We start from the raw sequence: 17,408 nt of genomic DNA on the forward strand, positions 1-17,408 counted from the left end.
CTGCTTCCTCCCTCTCTCAAATTCTCTGATTTCTCTCCTAAATAGTAATGAGAAAAATCTAACCCCATCCAAGTAGTGCCCATCTTCCTATTATGTTTTTTAGGGTAAAAAATGTTTTGAGTTGAAGAGGGGTTAGGGCTGAATTCATCTATGATCTTTGTTGCTTTGATTGCACTTTTGGGGGTTTGATTTCTACTTCTAGAATTTCAAATTTGAGAAATGTGCCAAGAATCTTGTTGGTTATTATGGCGATGGATGCGAAGAAAGCTATGGTTGCTGAGATTTTGGCATCAGATCAAAACGGGGCCAGGTATGACTTTATTTTTTGATAAATCGTCGTCGACCCTTCTCCCTCCTTCTCATAAACACTTGCATATAAATAACAACTCCATTTTTCATAACAACTCACACTTTCCACTCATCTCAATCAAACCACCTCATAACTTCACTCAAAAAACTCTCTAACCACACCATTTAATAAACCATTTCTTGTTTAATAAACCATTTCATAGTAAAAGAGTTGAATGTTTATCATCATCGGAAGAATCGGGGAGGAGGAGTTAGTAGTGAGAGTATTAAGGGACGATCATTGTTGGTTATGCAATTACCGTTGTTTTATTTGTCGTGAATTGAGTTTTATATAAACTTGCTCTTGTTCCTATGAAGGAGTACCCTTTCTTTCTTGCTCAATTCACCACATTCGGGTAATCTGTTTTACGTAATTGTTTTTTATTGTAGTGTAAAATTGTTTGTGCACCAATGTATATTTGTGCTCATGAGATTTGTTTGAGTTTTGGGACTTGGGTATTTTTCTTTGGTTGTGAAAATTAAGTTTGAGTGTATTTGGTTTCATAGACAGACTAGATTGTACAAAGTGTATTTGTATCAAGGTGGGAATTGGAATGTTGGTTAAGATAAATGTTGCTTTGCCCTTTCACTAATGTTTTACTTCTTATATGCAGGTATGTTGGTATATACTTTTCCATCTTGTTCGCAAGATATTGTCTTTGGACTCGTGGCCGAAGGAAATGCTATCCCTTCCCAAATCTTCTTTTGTGCTAATTGGTATTCTAGAAGCCCTTGGACTTTTCTTTGGGATGTCTGGCTTTGGAGGTATATCTGAAACTTAGATCGTAGTTAGTATTACACTTAGGGCGAGGCATTACGATTAAGTAGAGATCATTATTCAAATTCAATGCTCGGGAATGAAATGTATATTCCATTTTGTTCCTGGGGTTTATTGATACAAGTGAAACTTTGCTTTTATATAAGTCGGATATCGAGCACCATAAGCAAAGGCGTGTTGTTCTCCTTTGTTGAGCTTTTAAAGGGTGGAAAGGTACAATTAGTTGGTGCATTATTAATTTTTGTGTACTAATGAGTTTTGCATACCCCCTTTTCAACAATGCTTCGGGACCAGCTATACCAATATTAAGTCGGTGATGTTGATTTGTAAAGTTCAATTCACTTTCTTCCAATTTGCAAAGAAGACTTAGATAGTAACATACTCATTATGACCGTCAAAGAGTACACGAGCTCCATCTTCATTTTATGTTTTTAGCTCTTAAAACTGGCATAATTGTTCATACTCTTACGACATTTAAAATGAACAAGTGTTACCCAATTATCTGACCATAGTTAGACTCAAAAAAGTTAGTTATGTCTCGATTTATCATATAAAAAACAAATGAATGAAACCTGGTATATCTTTCTTGTACCAAAAAATTGTTGAATAAACTTGGAATCTGATTGCTCATTCATTGTTTACTCCATATAAGTGTGATGTTCTATCTTTATTGTCTAATGGGCCTTGTTAGACCAACTTGTCATATATTGGTTTGGCATCCTCATCATTTTGTTTTCTTACCTCGCAGACATTTTTGGTATGGCAACTGCTTCTCAAGTGATTTTGGGAAGAAAGTATACGTTTAATCAAATTGTCGGTTGCTTACTTGTGGCAGTTGGTGTAGTTGTCGCAAAGTAACAAGGTATGCATTTGGATCTCTTTATATAGGCATTTGTGATTTTGGTGAAAAGGCTCTGAAGTTTGAACGCATTTGCTTTTCCTGATTTTTTTTTTTTTTGGTGTGATCAAAGAAGTTAATTCACGAGTGAACTTGAACCTTGAACTCCTGGTAATCACTAGAGCTATAGGAGCTACCAAAATAATCTTGGTAATATTGTGAATTTCTGTAGATAGTGCAGACATAATCAGTTGATTCAAGTCATAACCAACCCCCTCTCTTTATCTACTTCTTCTTGTATATTCTTTATTTTGTTACCTCATTCTTTTGGCTTTTGAGTATGTTTGAGAATTATAGCGACATATCTGGAACATTCTTCATTTGAAGCATTTAAACTTAGTTGTATGATATTCCTAAGGTGTCGTTCTTGAGTAGGTGCTTCAGGCTCTATTTTACATCGCCTAATTTATTATCGATTTTGGGTTTGCAAAATGCTGATGATGATAAGAACAATACTTTTTGTTAGCTACATTACTTGTTTGTCACCTATATTTTATTAGTTGTAAGGCTTACAAAATGATAAAGTTGAGAAGAACGATATGTTGTTGGATATCTCATTTATTGTAGATCTTTGTTTTTGATTGCACTCTATTAGGAACATGTCTAATAGAAAGTTAGAAACTAATACGTCGGTGTTCAATGTGATTTATACGGTCCGAGACCCTCATTCATTGTGTTGGGACTTGGACACATACATGAATGGAGTTTAGATACCCAAATCCCACGCTTTTAACCGACAAGGGTTTTCACATTTTTGTCCGGAGTAGCTTACGTATATGCCTGAAAAGGATAGCATGGACACGGCCCCGAAGGTTTAGTTTATCTTCAAACTGTATTAATATTGCAAATGCCATGCTTCATTAGAATTAGTATCCGGTGTAGGAACTTTCAAATCTGTCCGCCCCTGTAATAACGACTTGAACACAAATTGTTGGGATTAAAAGCAATCATGAATCGTGTCTACAATTCTTGTTGTGTAGTATCTTGGCGTGTTTTCGTGATAAATCATAACCGAAGTGCCAATAACACATTTCAATCCTGAAAAAAAAAAAAAAAAAAACAGCAATTTCTTTCATTCATTCTCTACTTGTCGCAAATAAAAAATTCCTTCTTTGCATGTTAGATAGACAGGTTTGGACATTTCAAATTATGGCATGGTGCAGGATCATTTTGTAGTCGCTATTTCATTTTTCTTCGTGTTTGGTGGTTGCCTTCCTTGCAAAATCTTCGGTACAAATTCATCTATAATGCTTAACGGTTGGATCTGGTGATGTTTTCAGCAATTTTCAATGTGGGTCATTTGCTGCACAAGTCTCACATATGTATTGGTCCTTCATTCCTTGCAGTTTTAAATCAATCAATGCGTACATTTTTCCTTTTATGTTTTTTCTTATCGGTAATGTTATTTAGTTTGTAATTCAATACATTGAAGGTCTATGGTGAATTGCATCACACTAAATCCAACAAGCAGAGTTGTCCTAGCTAGCTGCCGTAATGCTTTTTACAATGGTTAGCACATCTTATTTATGATTTTAATTGATTTTTTGTTTGGACATTATAATCAAAGCCACTAATGATCCTTTTGTTTTGTTCATCGAAAAGGTGGCCAATCTTACCCTCTATCTTTGTTGCTTTTAGCTGTTTTCGGTGCTAGCAAGTCTAGAACACGTATTGACATTGAAAATGAGGTATGTTTTTGGTGAACTTAACATATTTAGAATTCTTATCATTAGGTTTTAGTCTTACCCTTTTGTGAATTGAGAAATTACCGTTGGATAGCATACCGTCAATTTTTTCGGGTCATTGCTTTTGTGGGCATATTTCGATTAGAACAAAAGAACCAAGGTGTGTTTACTATTCTCAATCGTGTTCTCCGTTCTTGAGCTCTTCATGAACAAGCATTTAAGTAGTGAACCAATTTGATTAAGTGTGAAAAAAAAGTGTCCTTTTCATAGGTTGAAACAAAATGTTCCAGGGAAAGTTCGTCAAAGAATTTCATGGGCCCATTGGTTCAAGAAAGTTTTGTACTACCAAGTTGCCGTGCTTTATATGCTCACCCGACTAGTGACCAACGTATCACAGGTAATAGCTCTCTTATTTTCATATTCAAAGATGAATTAAAACTTATTTGGTATCAGTTTTTCTGTGCAATTACTGCAGTTGATATGGAAGAGAAATGTAGTGAATAGGTTTTTTCAAGTTGTCTTTGTGCATTAATGCTACTACTTTATTTCACAGGCACTTCTTGCATTCTATGTCATTAATGATCTGCAAATGGGTCAATCATCAAAGGCTGTTGTAAGTGCCTATATGTCATAAACTTGTTATTTACAATCTTTCACGTCTTTCTTTTGTGTCCTACCTTACCATTTAACGAATGTGAGTAGGTACCTGCCATCATATACATATGCAGTTTTGTGGTATCTGTCATTCTACAGGTTTGCTTTTCGATTTCAATCCTTTCGTTCAACATTTTGTTCTTATGTTTTATGTATCATTTTTAATCCATTCATTAACCCATTAATAATACACTTTGTAGGAGATGACGTGGACTGGTAATCGTCTCAAGGTCTTCTTTCTTCTTTGGAAGTGTTCTATGGATATTCTGGTGCGGGGATCCTCATTCTTCCCAAAGCATGCACAATATAATGTACCTTTTATCGGTAACTATTGGTGTTGCCAATGCATTGATGACGGTAAATGCTCTGAGCTGAAAATTATAATTATGCACACACGGATCCTTCAATTTAAACTCATTGGATTGTTTGAAAAGGCTACCGAGAAAGAATGAGATGGTATTTTTTGGAGGAAAAAGTTAAGGGTCAATTGTTGTTCTAAATTCAAATGATCAATTTCGCCATTATACTCATAATGGAGGATCAATGTAAGGTACTTTGTGGTTTTACTATATCTCACACTTCTTTTATATTTCAACATGGTTAGAGCAAGACTTTGACCACAAATACTAGGATCCCCTCGCACTTATTCAATAGTCTTGATCGGTCTATTAAAGTTACTTTCACACAACAAAATGAAATCGATCGGATGAAACTAAAACACTTTATATAACACTTGTGTGGGATACAAAGAGACACACCTGATTGAGAAGATTTGAAGTTATATTCTCTTATCCCACAAAGAGGGAGGTAGAAGAAAAAGAGGAGGAAGAAGAAGAAGATTTTAGTTCTTGTATTTCTTCTTCTTCATCATCTTCCGTAATAATATCTTTGTTATTAATCATCCTTGTTCACTTAAAACTCCTTTTCGGGTACTAAAAGACTTTGCCGCTGGATCCACCGGTTCTTCTTCTCCAAATGGCGGTGTCGTAAACTCATTTTCCATTATTGGTTTTCTTTGCTTGTCAAGAGTGTTACTTTATCATCTGTATTTTGCTTTCGGTGTTCATAAATTATTCTTATTTTTCTCGCCTTGTGTGATTTGTTGATAAGATATAATAATTTATTTTTATTTTTGTTTTTGTTTTTTTGCCCTGTCTGAAATTTCCTATTTTTGGTGTTTGAATGGACTTTTTTTAGGGTCTATTGGAATTACTAGTATTACAATATTAAAGACTCTTAATTTGTTGGTAGCGATCGGGTTGTGGGGTGGCCACCTATTAGGACTTATAGGATTAACGGCTTGGTTAATCAAACCAAGAATTCCTCGGTCGATGAAGACAAAATGGTCATTGAGACTAATAAAAAATAAGGATGTTACAAACAAGAAATCTGATGAAAGAAACAACAACAATGGCAATGTTCGTAAGAAAGGTCATCTTGGGAGTTTCTACGTTTGTCAAGGTTAACATGGATGGAGTACCAATTGGGAGGAAGTTGAATTTAAATGTGCATGCCTGTTTACGAGACTCTTGCCCAAACATTGTAGAATATGTTCTTCTACACAATGCGACTAATTTCATCGCCTGCCGCTACTACTACCGACTTCATAGGTAAGTCATTGTTGTGGGCTTGTAACCTGCGGAAATTATTATCTTTGAATCACTAAATTGCTAGCTCGCTAGTTTTGATTTTGAGTTGTTCTGTTGCACCATTTCAGCCTGGTTCCAATAGGCCAACCGGTGTATACCCGAGCTTTTCTCTGCCGGGTTGCCGTGCATCCTCATGGACAGCGGTGCCCTCATGTACCCAGAGCCCTCATGGACAAAGATCAACATCGCCCTCATGCTCGTGCTCAAGATCCTCCCCGATCCTCAACCACGGTAGCTAAAATTCGCGAGCAGCCCCTCATATCTTGAAGCAACCCCCGGTGGTTGTTTATTCCACACGGGTTAGTATGCAATGTGCATTACATGGTCCGTTTATAGTTACAAAATTGGATGCAGATGAACGTTATTATGGAATTGCACGTAAACTACTTGAAGTCATGTTTGATTTATGGCATCTTCGTCTTTTTTCATTCTTTTTCATTGTTATCTTCCGTAGGGATCCTTCAACAAGACGGGGTTGGTGGTCTCTTGAATCTACCAAGGTATTCTCGACCTATATACTCGAATTGCCGGTCGACCCTAAATCTGTTTACGCTAAGGAACCAAAGAGAGTTTACCAAGAGTGTTCTTGGATGGTATGTTATATATATTAGCGATCTTTTCTTTGTCTATATTTCAGAGGCAGTCCAAGACTTTCTTTGGTAACATTTTGTAGGTTTACTGAAGGATGGAATATTGGTGGAAGGTTTGTTCGGAAAGATGTGGAGCGACTAATCAGTAAGTATACTGGAGAATCAAGAAAAACAAGTAATCGGAAGCTTCTTTCTTTAATAGGGCACGAGAGAGGCCGGTACAAATTTGATTTCTTGTGACGCTTATACGAGCAGAGAATTCTCGGTATTATGGAGATTGATTTCTAGTTGAACCTTAGAATTTTGACCGATATGATACAAGATTTTGCAACGTGCTCTATAAACTAACTGCACTAGAATTTTTTTTTTTTGGTAAAAACGTACTATATTCAAGTAAAAGTACGGTGAAGTAAACTACTTGAATTGGCGGAAACCGAGATATCAAAACTTAGAACTAATGTTCTCAAATTTCAGCAGCAGAATCAGCTACTTGCTCAAACAAATGCACGATAACAATAGTCAAAGATGTTTTACCCCTTCTTTTTATTATATGTCTTTGGATTACTACGTTTGGCGATGGATGTAACTCTACTTTTATTTGATTTTTGCAGGAACGCACTTTCGTGATAAAGACAGGTAAGCATTTAATGTTCTAATTTCTCTTTCTTTGGATCACATGCTTTTAAGAGATGGGTTTATTAATTTTGTATTTTTCATTTACGGATAAAAGTTCTCCAAAGATGAGCTTTGGTCGTAAAGGAGCTTTGCTTATAATAAAGGATATGGAACTTCGTGTCAGTCTTGCTTATTATACCCCTCTGCTTTTTATGCTTTTCGGGATCAACGCCAATATTGTGTAGTCCCATTAACATAGAATGCTTGTTTCACGGGAGAAAGTAAAGAAAGAACCAGTCAAATGCCCCAAACAGCTAAGGTATTTGTGATTTTAATAGAAATTAAAAGTTGCAACAGCTACGGGGTCGATATAAACACTGGTGGAATCATAGATACATTTGCCAACTTTGTATGGGAACCTACTGTTGTTAAGGTATTCAATGTTATTTCCCATGTTGTTTTGTTCAGTTTCTTTTTACCTACATTGGTCGTGATTGCAAATGTCTCAGATAAATGCTATAAATGCGACAACAGAGGCAGCTTGCCTAATTCTAAGTGTGGACGAGACCGTGAAGAACCCGAAGGTAAGGTTTTCTCCAGCTAGTTGTATGGCGTTTGTAGTGTTATCTATCAAACATGTTACACTCGGCCAAAAGTTCAGTGTCTTCATATCCCAAGAGTTCAGTTGTTCAGCCTTCTGTTATTTCTTTTTTCATTCCACTGTGCCATCCTTGGTAGTCATAGTGTTTTTAATTTTTCTTTGCATTGTTATTTTCTAATGGCTATTCATTGTATTGATAATCCAGTCGGAGAGTGCACAAGGAGATGCTACTGCTAGAGCGATGGGTTGAGGGCATGGCGGGGCAGGTTTCTGTGGCCGTGGAAGGGGAATGCGAAGGTGTTGAGCTTTTTGGGTTTGAAGATGCCAAGGACTTCCTAGAGTGAAAGGAAGATTTTGAAAGCAAAGGTGGTTTGTTTCGTGGGAAGTTTGTTTTCTGTCCTTAATTTTGTTTGTTTAAGTTTGGAGTGAGTTTGTAGCTATATATATTTGTCTAAACCATTCTTGTATTCATTGGTTATTGTAGGTTTAGCTGGTCTCGCTACAAAATATGAGAAATTATTTTTTTTTATTAGCAACCCATCAGCAACGGTTTATAACCATTACAAATGAATTTTAAATTATTTTTTTTTAAATTAATTAACAACTTTGCAACGGTTACAAACCGTTGGTAAAAATTATTTCTGTTTGCAACGCTTTTTAAGCGTTGGAAATTTCTGTTTGCAACCCTTTGAATTTCTGTTTGCAACGCTTTTTAAGCGTTGGAAATTTCTGTTTGCAACGCTTTGAATTTCTGTTTGCAACGCTTTTTAAGCGTTGGAAATTTCTATTTGCAACGCTTTTTAAGCGTTGCAAATATTTCCAACACTTTACCGACGCCATATTTGCAACGCTTAAAAAGCGTTGCAAAAATTATTAGCAACGCTTTTTTGCCGTTGCAAATAGCCTGTTATGGTGTAGTGTCATCTGGTTGGGATTGACTCAAGTTTTCAAAAACTTCAAAGTCTTGGGGATCTGACTTAAAATGGCCCACCTTTTTAAATTTTCAAGTCAAACTTATTCAAAACCCAAAAAAATTAATTAAATTTTCCTTCTGTTATCTGTACATATTTTCCTGCAGTTCCTTTTCATTTCTTTAGATCATTTGTTTTTCATCCACCGTTGGATGTGAGTGTACCCTTGATATAATGTAAAATGATAGTTTTACCTACGCATAAGCGACGAGACTCAAACGCAAGTAAAACTAAAACTAATTTCTTGCTTTAATATTATCAAAGTTTTCTACTCTCGATGCTATTGCAATATAGTTGGAATAGAAAATCCGTTCCACTCCTAGTTCTTTAGAATTCAATGTTAACTACTATAATCAGTTCTACCAAAGTCAATGAGAGTAATGGAATTGAATTTTAACTACTATGGTGAATTAACAGTCAAGATGATATAAATCAAACTACAAAAATACTAACTTGACAATATGAGGAGGAATTAGGGGAATTTGATTCCACCTTAACTCGACTTAATTTACTAACGAAGAATTGTCGTATCCGAATTGTAATGCTTTCGCATAACAACTGGTTGTTTCTAATCCCTAATTATTCATAGTAATCTCTACCAACTAACAACTAGCATGTGAAGTAATCAAACCCATTCTCATGGTAAAATAATTACTTTTTAGAATGGAATAAAACATTACGAACTACTCTATGCTAATCGAAATCAAGTTTTATCAAGGCTTCCTCAAACCCCTCTAATTGAAGTTTTAGTCTTGAATCATTATACTATCATTTCTTAAACAAGAACAAATATAACAACTCGCTATTGAATAAATGATTGAACTTTATAATCTAAATTAACAATAGTCTACGATTCAAAATGGATTAAACCGAATTTAAAACTAATTTAGAACTAAGATTATGAATACTAATTATCAAATTAAAACAACTAATTATGAATTTAAGACAACTAAATCTAAATAAGAATTGAATCAATAAACTAAATTGAAATAAAAAACTAATACTTTATTATAAAACTAAATCTGATTCTAAATAATAATCTACTTTGTCCTAAAACTAATTAATTGAATGTAAAAACTCGATCTAAAAACTAAGTTATTGGCTAAAGGCTAACTAAAAAACTATCTCTTCAGAGTTAAGTCTTCTGTGTTAAAATGGAGGAGACTAGATCTAATGTTTCATGCATGGGCTGAGGAGCCATGTTTTGGGCCGGAAAATCGAGCCCAAAACCCAATTTCTTCAGTCCACAGAGACTTTTTCAGCTAGATTTGACTTCAACAACCTTTATGTCCACTTCTGCTCTCTGATAGGGTCAAGGCTTAGACCATTGGAAAGCTCATTCCGAGACGGTCGTTTTGACATAAGGTAAGCCCAATTCCGAGGTCTGAGTCCAAAGATACGGCTTTCGGAAGTTCTACTGATTTTTTTGCGCTATTTCTGCCCGTGTTGACTTTGACTTTTTAGCTTTGACCGAGCTTTAAAAAGGCTTTTTCTCTTTGTATCTTGGCCTTTTATCATAGAACTTCTTAACAACCAACCCTTGCTCCATTATCTCACAAAAAGGGCGCATTTCTGCACATATTCGACTCCAATGCCTGGAATACAAAAGAACACGATAACAATACTAACTCTTACTTATTAATCACATAATTTGTCAAAAAGCAATATTGTTAAAGGGTTAAAACTATAGTTTTGGGCTCTTATCAACCCTATACCATTATGTTGCATTTTTTATACTTATCATTTTGGTACCTCACAGATCAAGATCGGACGAGTAACGAAGCGCGGATCGGATCTTGATGTTGGCAAGGCACTGAGGACAATATCGGAATTTCCTGATTTCATTTGGGCTTGGGCCAAAATTTCAATTTCATTAAAGAGACACGTGACCGCCCAACTTCCCATCTTCTTCCTCACAAAATCCCTAACCCTAGCCACCCACACCAGCTCGTGACCTCCCCTTCCTAGCTCACGACCGCCCGTTCGCCCATACACACCACCACCCAATTTTTTCATAGCCTGCTCCATTTTCAACTTTCATTCCTCTCATAGTGTTGAATGGAGTTCTAAGGATTCCTCTGAAGGCCTATGTCCAGACGAAACAGTCCCCAGACAACAAGACCATCGATGTGATGATGATAGAGACACTTCTCGAGAGAGTGAAAAACCTCAAGTCTCACTACACTTTTCAAAGTTCACTACGAAGGAATCAGTTGGTAGTATCTCACTGGACAGCTTACAACCTGCTAGGCTCAGCCAAGCCTTCTGACATCAGTAAGGAGATGCTCCATATTCTATGCATTCTTCAAGAGCAAAAGAACAACTTCTGCATCATCACCTTTGTTTGGGAGCAACTCTGTAAACCGAAGAAGTACACCGCTCCTTTACCAATGCTGGTCACTAGGATCATGCAGTACTAGGGGTTCCATGCCACAGACACCTTAGTGGAGGTCAAGGACGCTATCATAGGTCATGTATATGGCCACTGCATCCAGAAGCTATAGCTTCCACCTTAAGCCAGAGCCGCTGAGCAAGCACACCCGACTAAGAAAGTGGATTACTTGGCTGAAGATGCCACTCGACAGTTCACTCAGCCCATGGATGGAATTCACTTCCTCCATTGCGGCTAAAGGATTCTGCATTCGTATCTCCACCAGCTCAAGGAAACTCAGGGGAACATTATAACAGAACAGCGGACCATCAGAGAGGAGCAGCGGTCCTTCCAACAGGAGCAGCGATGTTTTCATCATAGTATCACTAGAACACTTCAGAACATTAGAGACGCACTCCCGCATAGTGATAGACATGCTAGGACCCGATGTCATCAAGGAGAAGGATCTTCTCGACATCGAGACGAGTCACGCACGGATACTGGCTAGGCATTTCCCTAGTGTCTGTATAGTTAGATATATTTATTTTTCTCTTTTTCTTTCTTATGTATATGACATTAGTATAAGTTTAATTATAAGCTTAATATTATATGCTTGTTTTTTTGTTTTCTTGTGGAATTTGGTAAATGATTAGAAGGTAAAACAGATACATCATGCCAAAATTTTCTATTTTTCTTTCATGCATTTCATATATGTTTTCAAAAAAACAAAACCCCAAAAAAAGATTTCATAGTAGAATAAACATCCCTAGTATAACAAACCATGTATTTCTTGTTCAATATCAAACAACCCACGGCCCAAACTTATTTGGGGGTGGCGTATTCTCATCATGAAGAACATAATACAAGTGTCTCACCATTTTTGCTTATGTTTCTATGCATTTTGCAAAAACTATGCATTTTCTATATAGTAGATATAATAGTATATTACTTCCTTTCTAAATAAAAAAATCGAAAAAGACCAAAAATATTTTTCTGTTTAGTATTAAAAAGTCTTGTTTCCTTTTTCTATGATGAATAAAAAGTTTAGAAGTCTTAATATACCAATAAAGTAAAGATTCGTTCTTCATACTTAGACTAATATGTGTACAATAGTTTCTGCATCTTTTCATGAATGACATGCATCATCATTTGTTTGTATATAGCAGTGAATTTCCAAAGCCAAGGTTAGAGCAATTAAATTCCAAATACTATGAGAATCTAGCCAAAAGCCTCATCTGAATGATTATTGAGTGATGACACAAAGGATGTCCGGATAGAAAGACCACACGTCCACTTGCTTGATCACCACGTCATATCCTAGGAGAAAATATAGGCCCTTTTTGGATCAATATAGCCAAATAAACGTTAAAACCCCAAAAATATAGTTTTTCCTCTAGTTAACCCTCTTGAGCTTTCAACCCTTTTCTAAAAAGCCTTTTTATTCTTCACTAAAAATTCCTAACCCGTTACAACACACAATAAAAAACCCATAAAAAACCCAGCTGACAAAGTTGATAACTGGATGGATATCGGAAAAAAGAAAGAAAGAGAAAACCTTGTACAAAAACAGAATAGTTAGTTGCTTCAAAAAAACAATGAAAGAGAAGAAAAGAAAAACCCATCAAAAACCAAAACTCCAAAAAAATCAAAGGAGTCAAAAATCGAATCTCCCAAAAGTTAAAATCAAAGGGAGACGATATCATAAACGAAAAAAAAAAACAAAAGCAAAGTTAGAACTCCCAAAAATTCAAAATCATATGAAGTCACAAAGCCAAAGGGCTAAAAAAAGAATGTATCACAATTCGGAAGCAAAAGAACAAAACAAGGTTCTTCTCTGGTTACACGTATCTTGAATACCCAGTTTCTCAACTTATCAAATTTTGTTTTTCCCTTCCTTTTTCTTTCTAAACCATCACCCTAGCCCCGTAACTCCTAATAAAAGACCTCTAGCTCGATTAGGAATAGGATGGTATGATAGTAAGTGGCAAGCATGATCAATCGACCTCGGTTTCTTTGGACGTCATTTTAGTATGCAAGGAATATAAGTGCCTGTTGCACTTGAGAGAATGAACCTTGAGTGAATCTATCAGAAAGTTATGATTGCAACACAACTCTGTGAGAACCCACCTTAAGGACGCTCTCCAAAAGTCTTGGAAACAATTCTGCTTTTGCATTTCATTGCTCATGTTTTGCACATTTATCTCTAGATGATTAAATTACTGTACATATGTTACTCTAAGTTCAAAGGAGCTTGTCCGTATTCTCTGTTGATAAGATGTATGGACTTCTGAGAATAAATAAGGAAACAAGACCCTTTGTACTAAATAGAAAAAGTTTGTGAGTACCTTCACTAGAAAACTCTCACGAGGCTTAAAGCTCGTCCACTAGGGAATTCCTAGAGGTTTAAGGCCTTGTTGCATATGGTCAATGAAATCGTACTCTGCGAAATGAGATTAGTATAACTTATAATAAATCACTCATTTGTGATCTTAGTTTTTTCTCTCATCCTTGCTTGAAAACAAGCAAGATGTTATTTGGGGGTGGTGATCAGCTCCCAAATGTGCGTTTTGTTACCCTTATATTACTGCATTATAGCCCGTCTTACGTTTAATGAAAAGACAACTCATAACTTTTATTGCCTTTTTCAGGTTACGGAGAATTTCAGGCCACTTATCATAAAAGCTGCATCTTAGCACCTAAAGGAGCCTTAATCATGCTTATTATGAATACCATAAGCTTCTATGAAAAAGTGCTGAAAAAATCAAAGTCAAAGGTCAAAAGTCAAAGACCTCAACTCAAAAGACCAGAGATGGAGGCCCTTATCTAAAGATATGGCATTCTCAAAAACCTACCTTGGTCAAGAAGAAATCAAAAAGCAAAAGCAAAAGTGAAGTGTGAGGTGTCTCAAAAGTAATGGAAGAGGGCAAATCAGTAAAAGGCAAAAGTAGGGGTATATAATCTAAAAGTTAGGGAGAGAGAAAGCATCCATTATTTTAGGGTCTAAACCATTTGGTTTGTAAGAATTAGTCTTGTTTTTCAATTCAAGTATTTTACTTTATTGTTCTTTATTTTTTTTCTTTTTAATCTTGTTATTTTTGCTTATTTCAATCAATCAATCAATCTTATCTTGTTGTTCTTTGTTTCAATCTTCATTTCAAGGCTTTATTTCAATGTTTTCATGTCATTTCCATCTTAAACAACTTATGTTTTCAAGTTCTACATTAGCTTAAAACGACATTAAGAGTCTACATTCCTTCTTCTTCAACTCCCACACTCAAACTCCAAACAATTTAGGATAAACCTCACTTCTAATGTTTTGAAGACTACACCACAATCTACACCTTCAGACTCGCCGCACTAGCCAAGATAAGCAAGCAAGTCGTGACAAGCTTCTTTTTGTGTATGTAGATGGTGTATGGTCGTTGAACAAAATAGAAGCGTATCAAAACCTAATTATATCCCAATAAGTAAAGGATGAGTAGGGTATCGTTCCACTTTTAAGTGTATCTTATGTGAAGGACAGGACCGGAAAGGGGGTTTAAGGGATTAAAATCTATGATTGTAGAGATTTTAGATTCTAATGCTAAACTAAACTAAATTAACTAAACTATTGAGAATTTATAAGAGAGAATTCAAGAGATTAGAATCCACCAATACTTTTAATCTATGACCTTCTGCTTCACGGTTGTTCTTCCAAGTAGACTACAATTAGGCAATCGAGCGAGTGTCGATGCCCTCTTGGACGAAACATCGTTAACAATTAACTCTACTTAAGGTTGTTCCTCTGTTTATGCTATTAATATCCTCTTTCCTTTTATGTAAGCTCGGGCAGCCATTCAATGTATTACCAAGAGCAACATCAAGGAGTACTTCCTAATAGGGCGGCCATTCAATGAATCACCACTTAAGGCAAACACAAAAAAATATTCCCCCTAGGCAGCCACTCCCTAAGCTACCCCTTCTAAGGCAACACAAAGAATACTTTCCTAACTCTAAAGAATTATACTACTAGAAGAAAAGTAAAGAACACTAACATGATATTAATATTGCAAAACATAAACCCTATTCTATACTTCCATCCCCTGGTGTGGGCAATGGAACTAATAACTAAAAACATAAAGAACTAACCTGATTGAAGAACACCATGAACCAGAAGAATCATTAAACCTTAAGCACTGGCTTCATCTCCTCCCTTGAAAAAGAAGATTAGCCTTCCATATAGAAGGAAGAACACGAAGAACGAGAAGAAGAAGAGTCGAAGAACATAAGACTAGAAAGACTAATTTATTAAGACTCAGCTAGTTAAAACCGATCTTTTATTATTAATCTCTCTCTACCTTAAGTTCTGGAGACAAGAATATAAGTGAATTGGCCAATTACATGAGGCACTTAGGTCCTCTATTTATAGAGGTTACAATGAGCTCTAGAAGCATTCCAAACAGTCATTTATTTCCTAATACAAATAGACTTTTTCCAGAGTCCAACTTCATCTCCAAAATTGAGAAGGAATTGACTACAGTGTCGAGACGCCATCAATGCGTCTGGACGCTCGATCCATGCGTCCCAGACGCGTTAGCCGATTTTGTCTCTTCTGCTTTATCCTTCTATCCTCTTTTGCGGGCTTTGGTCCAAGCAACGAATCCTTTGGCCTTGGGCTTCCAAATGGGCTTTAAAATAGGTCCAAGTCACATCTTTAATAGCTCTAATTCCTTGGCCTTCTCCATGATTGTCCACGGGCTTCCCATGGAATCCTTAATGCTCTGAATTGCTCCGTTTTACCCCATTTTCTCTAATATTCCACAAAACTCTCTCTCTGACCTGTAGAATCATAAAACATAACTTACAAACACTATTAGTCCACTAAGATGGCTAAACAAGAGGCATAATCGAGGGTTAAATAGCACTTTTTGAGCACTTATCATAACTCCCAACTAGCCTTTTACTAGTCTCTTAGAAAATAAGATAAAAAATAGATAAGTGATCAAAATCACATCCTAATAACAAAAATAAAATCCTAACTCATTTTCGCAAGCATCGCGATTGCATTTACCATATGCAACAAGGCTTTAAACCTTTAAGTTCCCTAAAAAGGACGAGTTATAGTCTCGTGAGGGTTTTCAAGTGATATACCCACAAAATCAATCAATAGCATGTTCAAGAATGATAGTATTTTTTCAGAGAGAGAAATTCCTTACCCACTTAGTGCTTACTCCAACAAACAATCCCCATTGTTAACTACATTGCTGCAAAGACTCATAAATTATGATGGGAGATAGTAAAAATTGACAAAATTCTTAATCAAGGCTTATGTGTGTACTTAGTTAATCTCCTATACTCTCTTATCCAAGAAACGGAATCCCTAGTTTACCATAGGTAGATAATCTTGACTTTCAATCCTCACCGGTCATACTCTCAGAAAAGAATCTCTCAGAAGATGTTCTACTATTTTACCTCATGTATGTGGGGAAAAGAATAATACATACGAACATCCCACATACTACCTTGAAAAACAGACTTCTGAATAAAAGTAGTCTCATGAAAAGAATGTTAATCACATATGAAGTGTCGGGTCCTTCACTTTAGCATCCTCTCACCTATTCTAGACTTTGTACCATACTGTAGTGATAAGTCATGGGTTGTAACTTGGCTTGGGTATTGGTTTATGAAGGAAAGGTAAAAAGGATTCTAAGGTTGTTTCTGAAAAACACTAAGGGTTTTGCTTCATTCTTTGGAAGATTTTTTCAAATTCTGTATTGCATAGAAAGTTATTCCTTTGTCTTAGATTTTCCATCCATTCTGTTCAACTTCTTTTTCTTTTTTCTTTTTTTTAAACTCAGTGATATATCCTTGATTAGTACTGAATATGCTTGTTTTCCACTAGCTTCTTTCACTTAGAACAGAATGATGGTCTTCATTGTATCTCTCTGGTATTTCCTTGTAATCTTCCTTTTGTGTTATTTCTTCCTCTTTGTGCCCCTCGTATTCTCATAAGCATTTGGGTATGGCTGATAAAGATTTTGGCTATACTCTTTGTCTGGAGTTGGGTGACGGGTAAAGGGTTTTATGAAAGAAAATGGCTTATTGTAAGGCTCAAAAGGGTTTAACATGATGGTCCTACTAGGTGGGATAAAGGCTGAATGGGTTCACTACCTGACTTATCAGTATGATACTCTGTTTCGAATAGACTACAAGACCTAATGGCTTTCTTCCCAGTTGATGTCACTTCGTGATTAACCAAATCAACAAAT

The 17,408-nt window shown here is 36.0% G+C and overlaps 1 protein-coding gene and 1 pseudogene across 2 annotated transcripts; both read left to right on the plus strand.

Moving 5' to 3' along the window:
• Positions 1-245: 245 nt before the first annotated feature.
• On the plus strand, positions 246-4,853 carry LOC147510744 (uncharacterized; annotated as a pseudogene).
• Positions 4,854-7,497: 2,644 nt separating this feature from the next.
• LOC147510745 (T-complex protein 1 subunit eta-like) lies at positions 7,498-8,385 on the plus strand. 2 transcript variants are annotated; one of them, XR_015216868.1, is made up of 4 exons: positions 7,498-7,650; positions 7,727-7,801; positions 8,024-8,184; positions 8,303-8,385. XR_015216868.1 is itself a non-coding variant. In XM_086599340.1 (3 exons), the coding sequence occupies exons 1-3, from the start codon at positions 7,519-7,521 to the stop codon at positions 8,066-8,068; spliced, it is 252 nt and encodes an 83-aa protein (XP_086455466.1). In that variant the 5' UTR covers positions 7,498-7,518; the 3' UTR covers positions 8,069-8,273. The 2 variants fall into 2 exon arrangements, 1 of the variants encoding a protein (XP_086455466.1); XM_086599340.1 differs by lacking the exon at positions 8,303-8,385 and having other exon boundaries at positions 8,024-8,273.
• Positions 8,386-17,408: the final 9,023 nt, after the last annotated feature.

This window comes from Coptis chinensis, chromosome 3 (assembly GCF_015680905.1).
Source record: "Coptis chinensis isolate HL-2020 chromosome 3, ASM1568090v1, whole genome shotgun sequence".
NCBI classification, from domain to species: Eukaryota; Viridiplantae; Streptophyta; class Magnoliopsida; order Ranunculales; family Ranunculaceae; genus Coptis; species Coptis chinensis.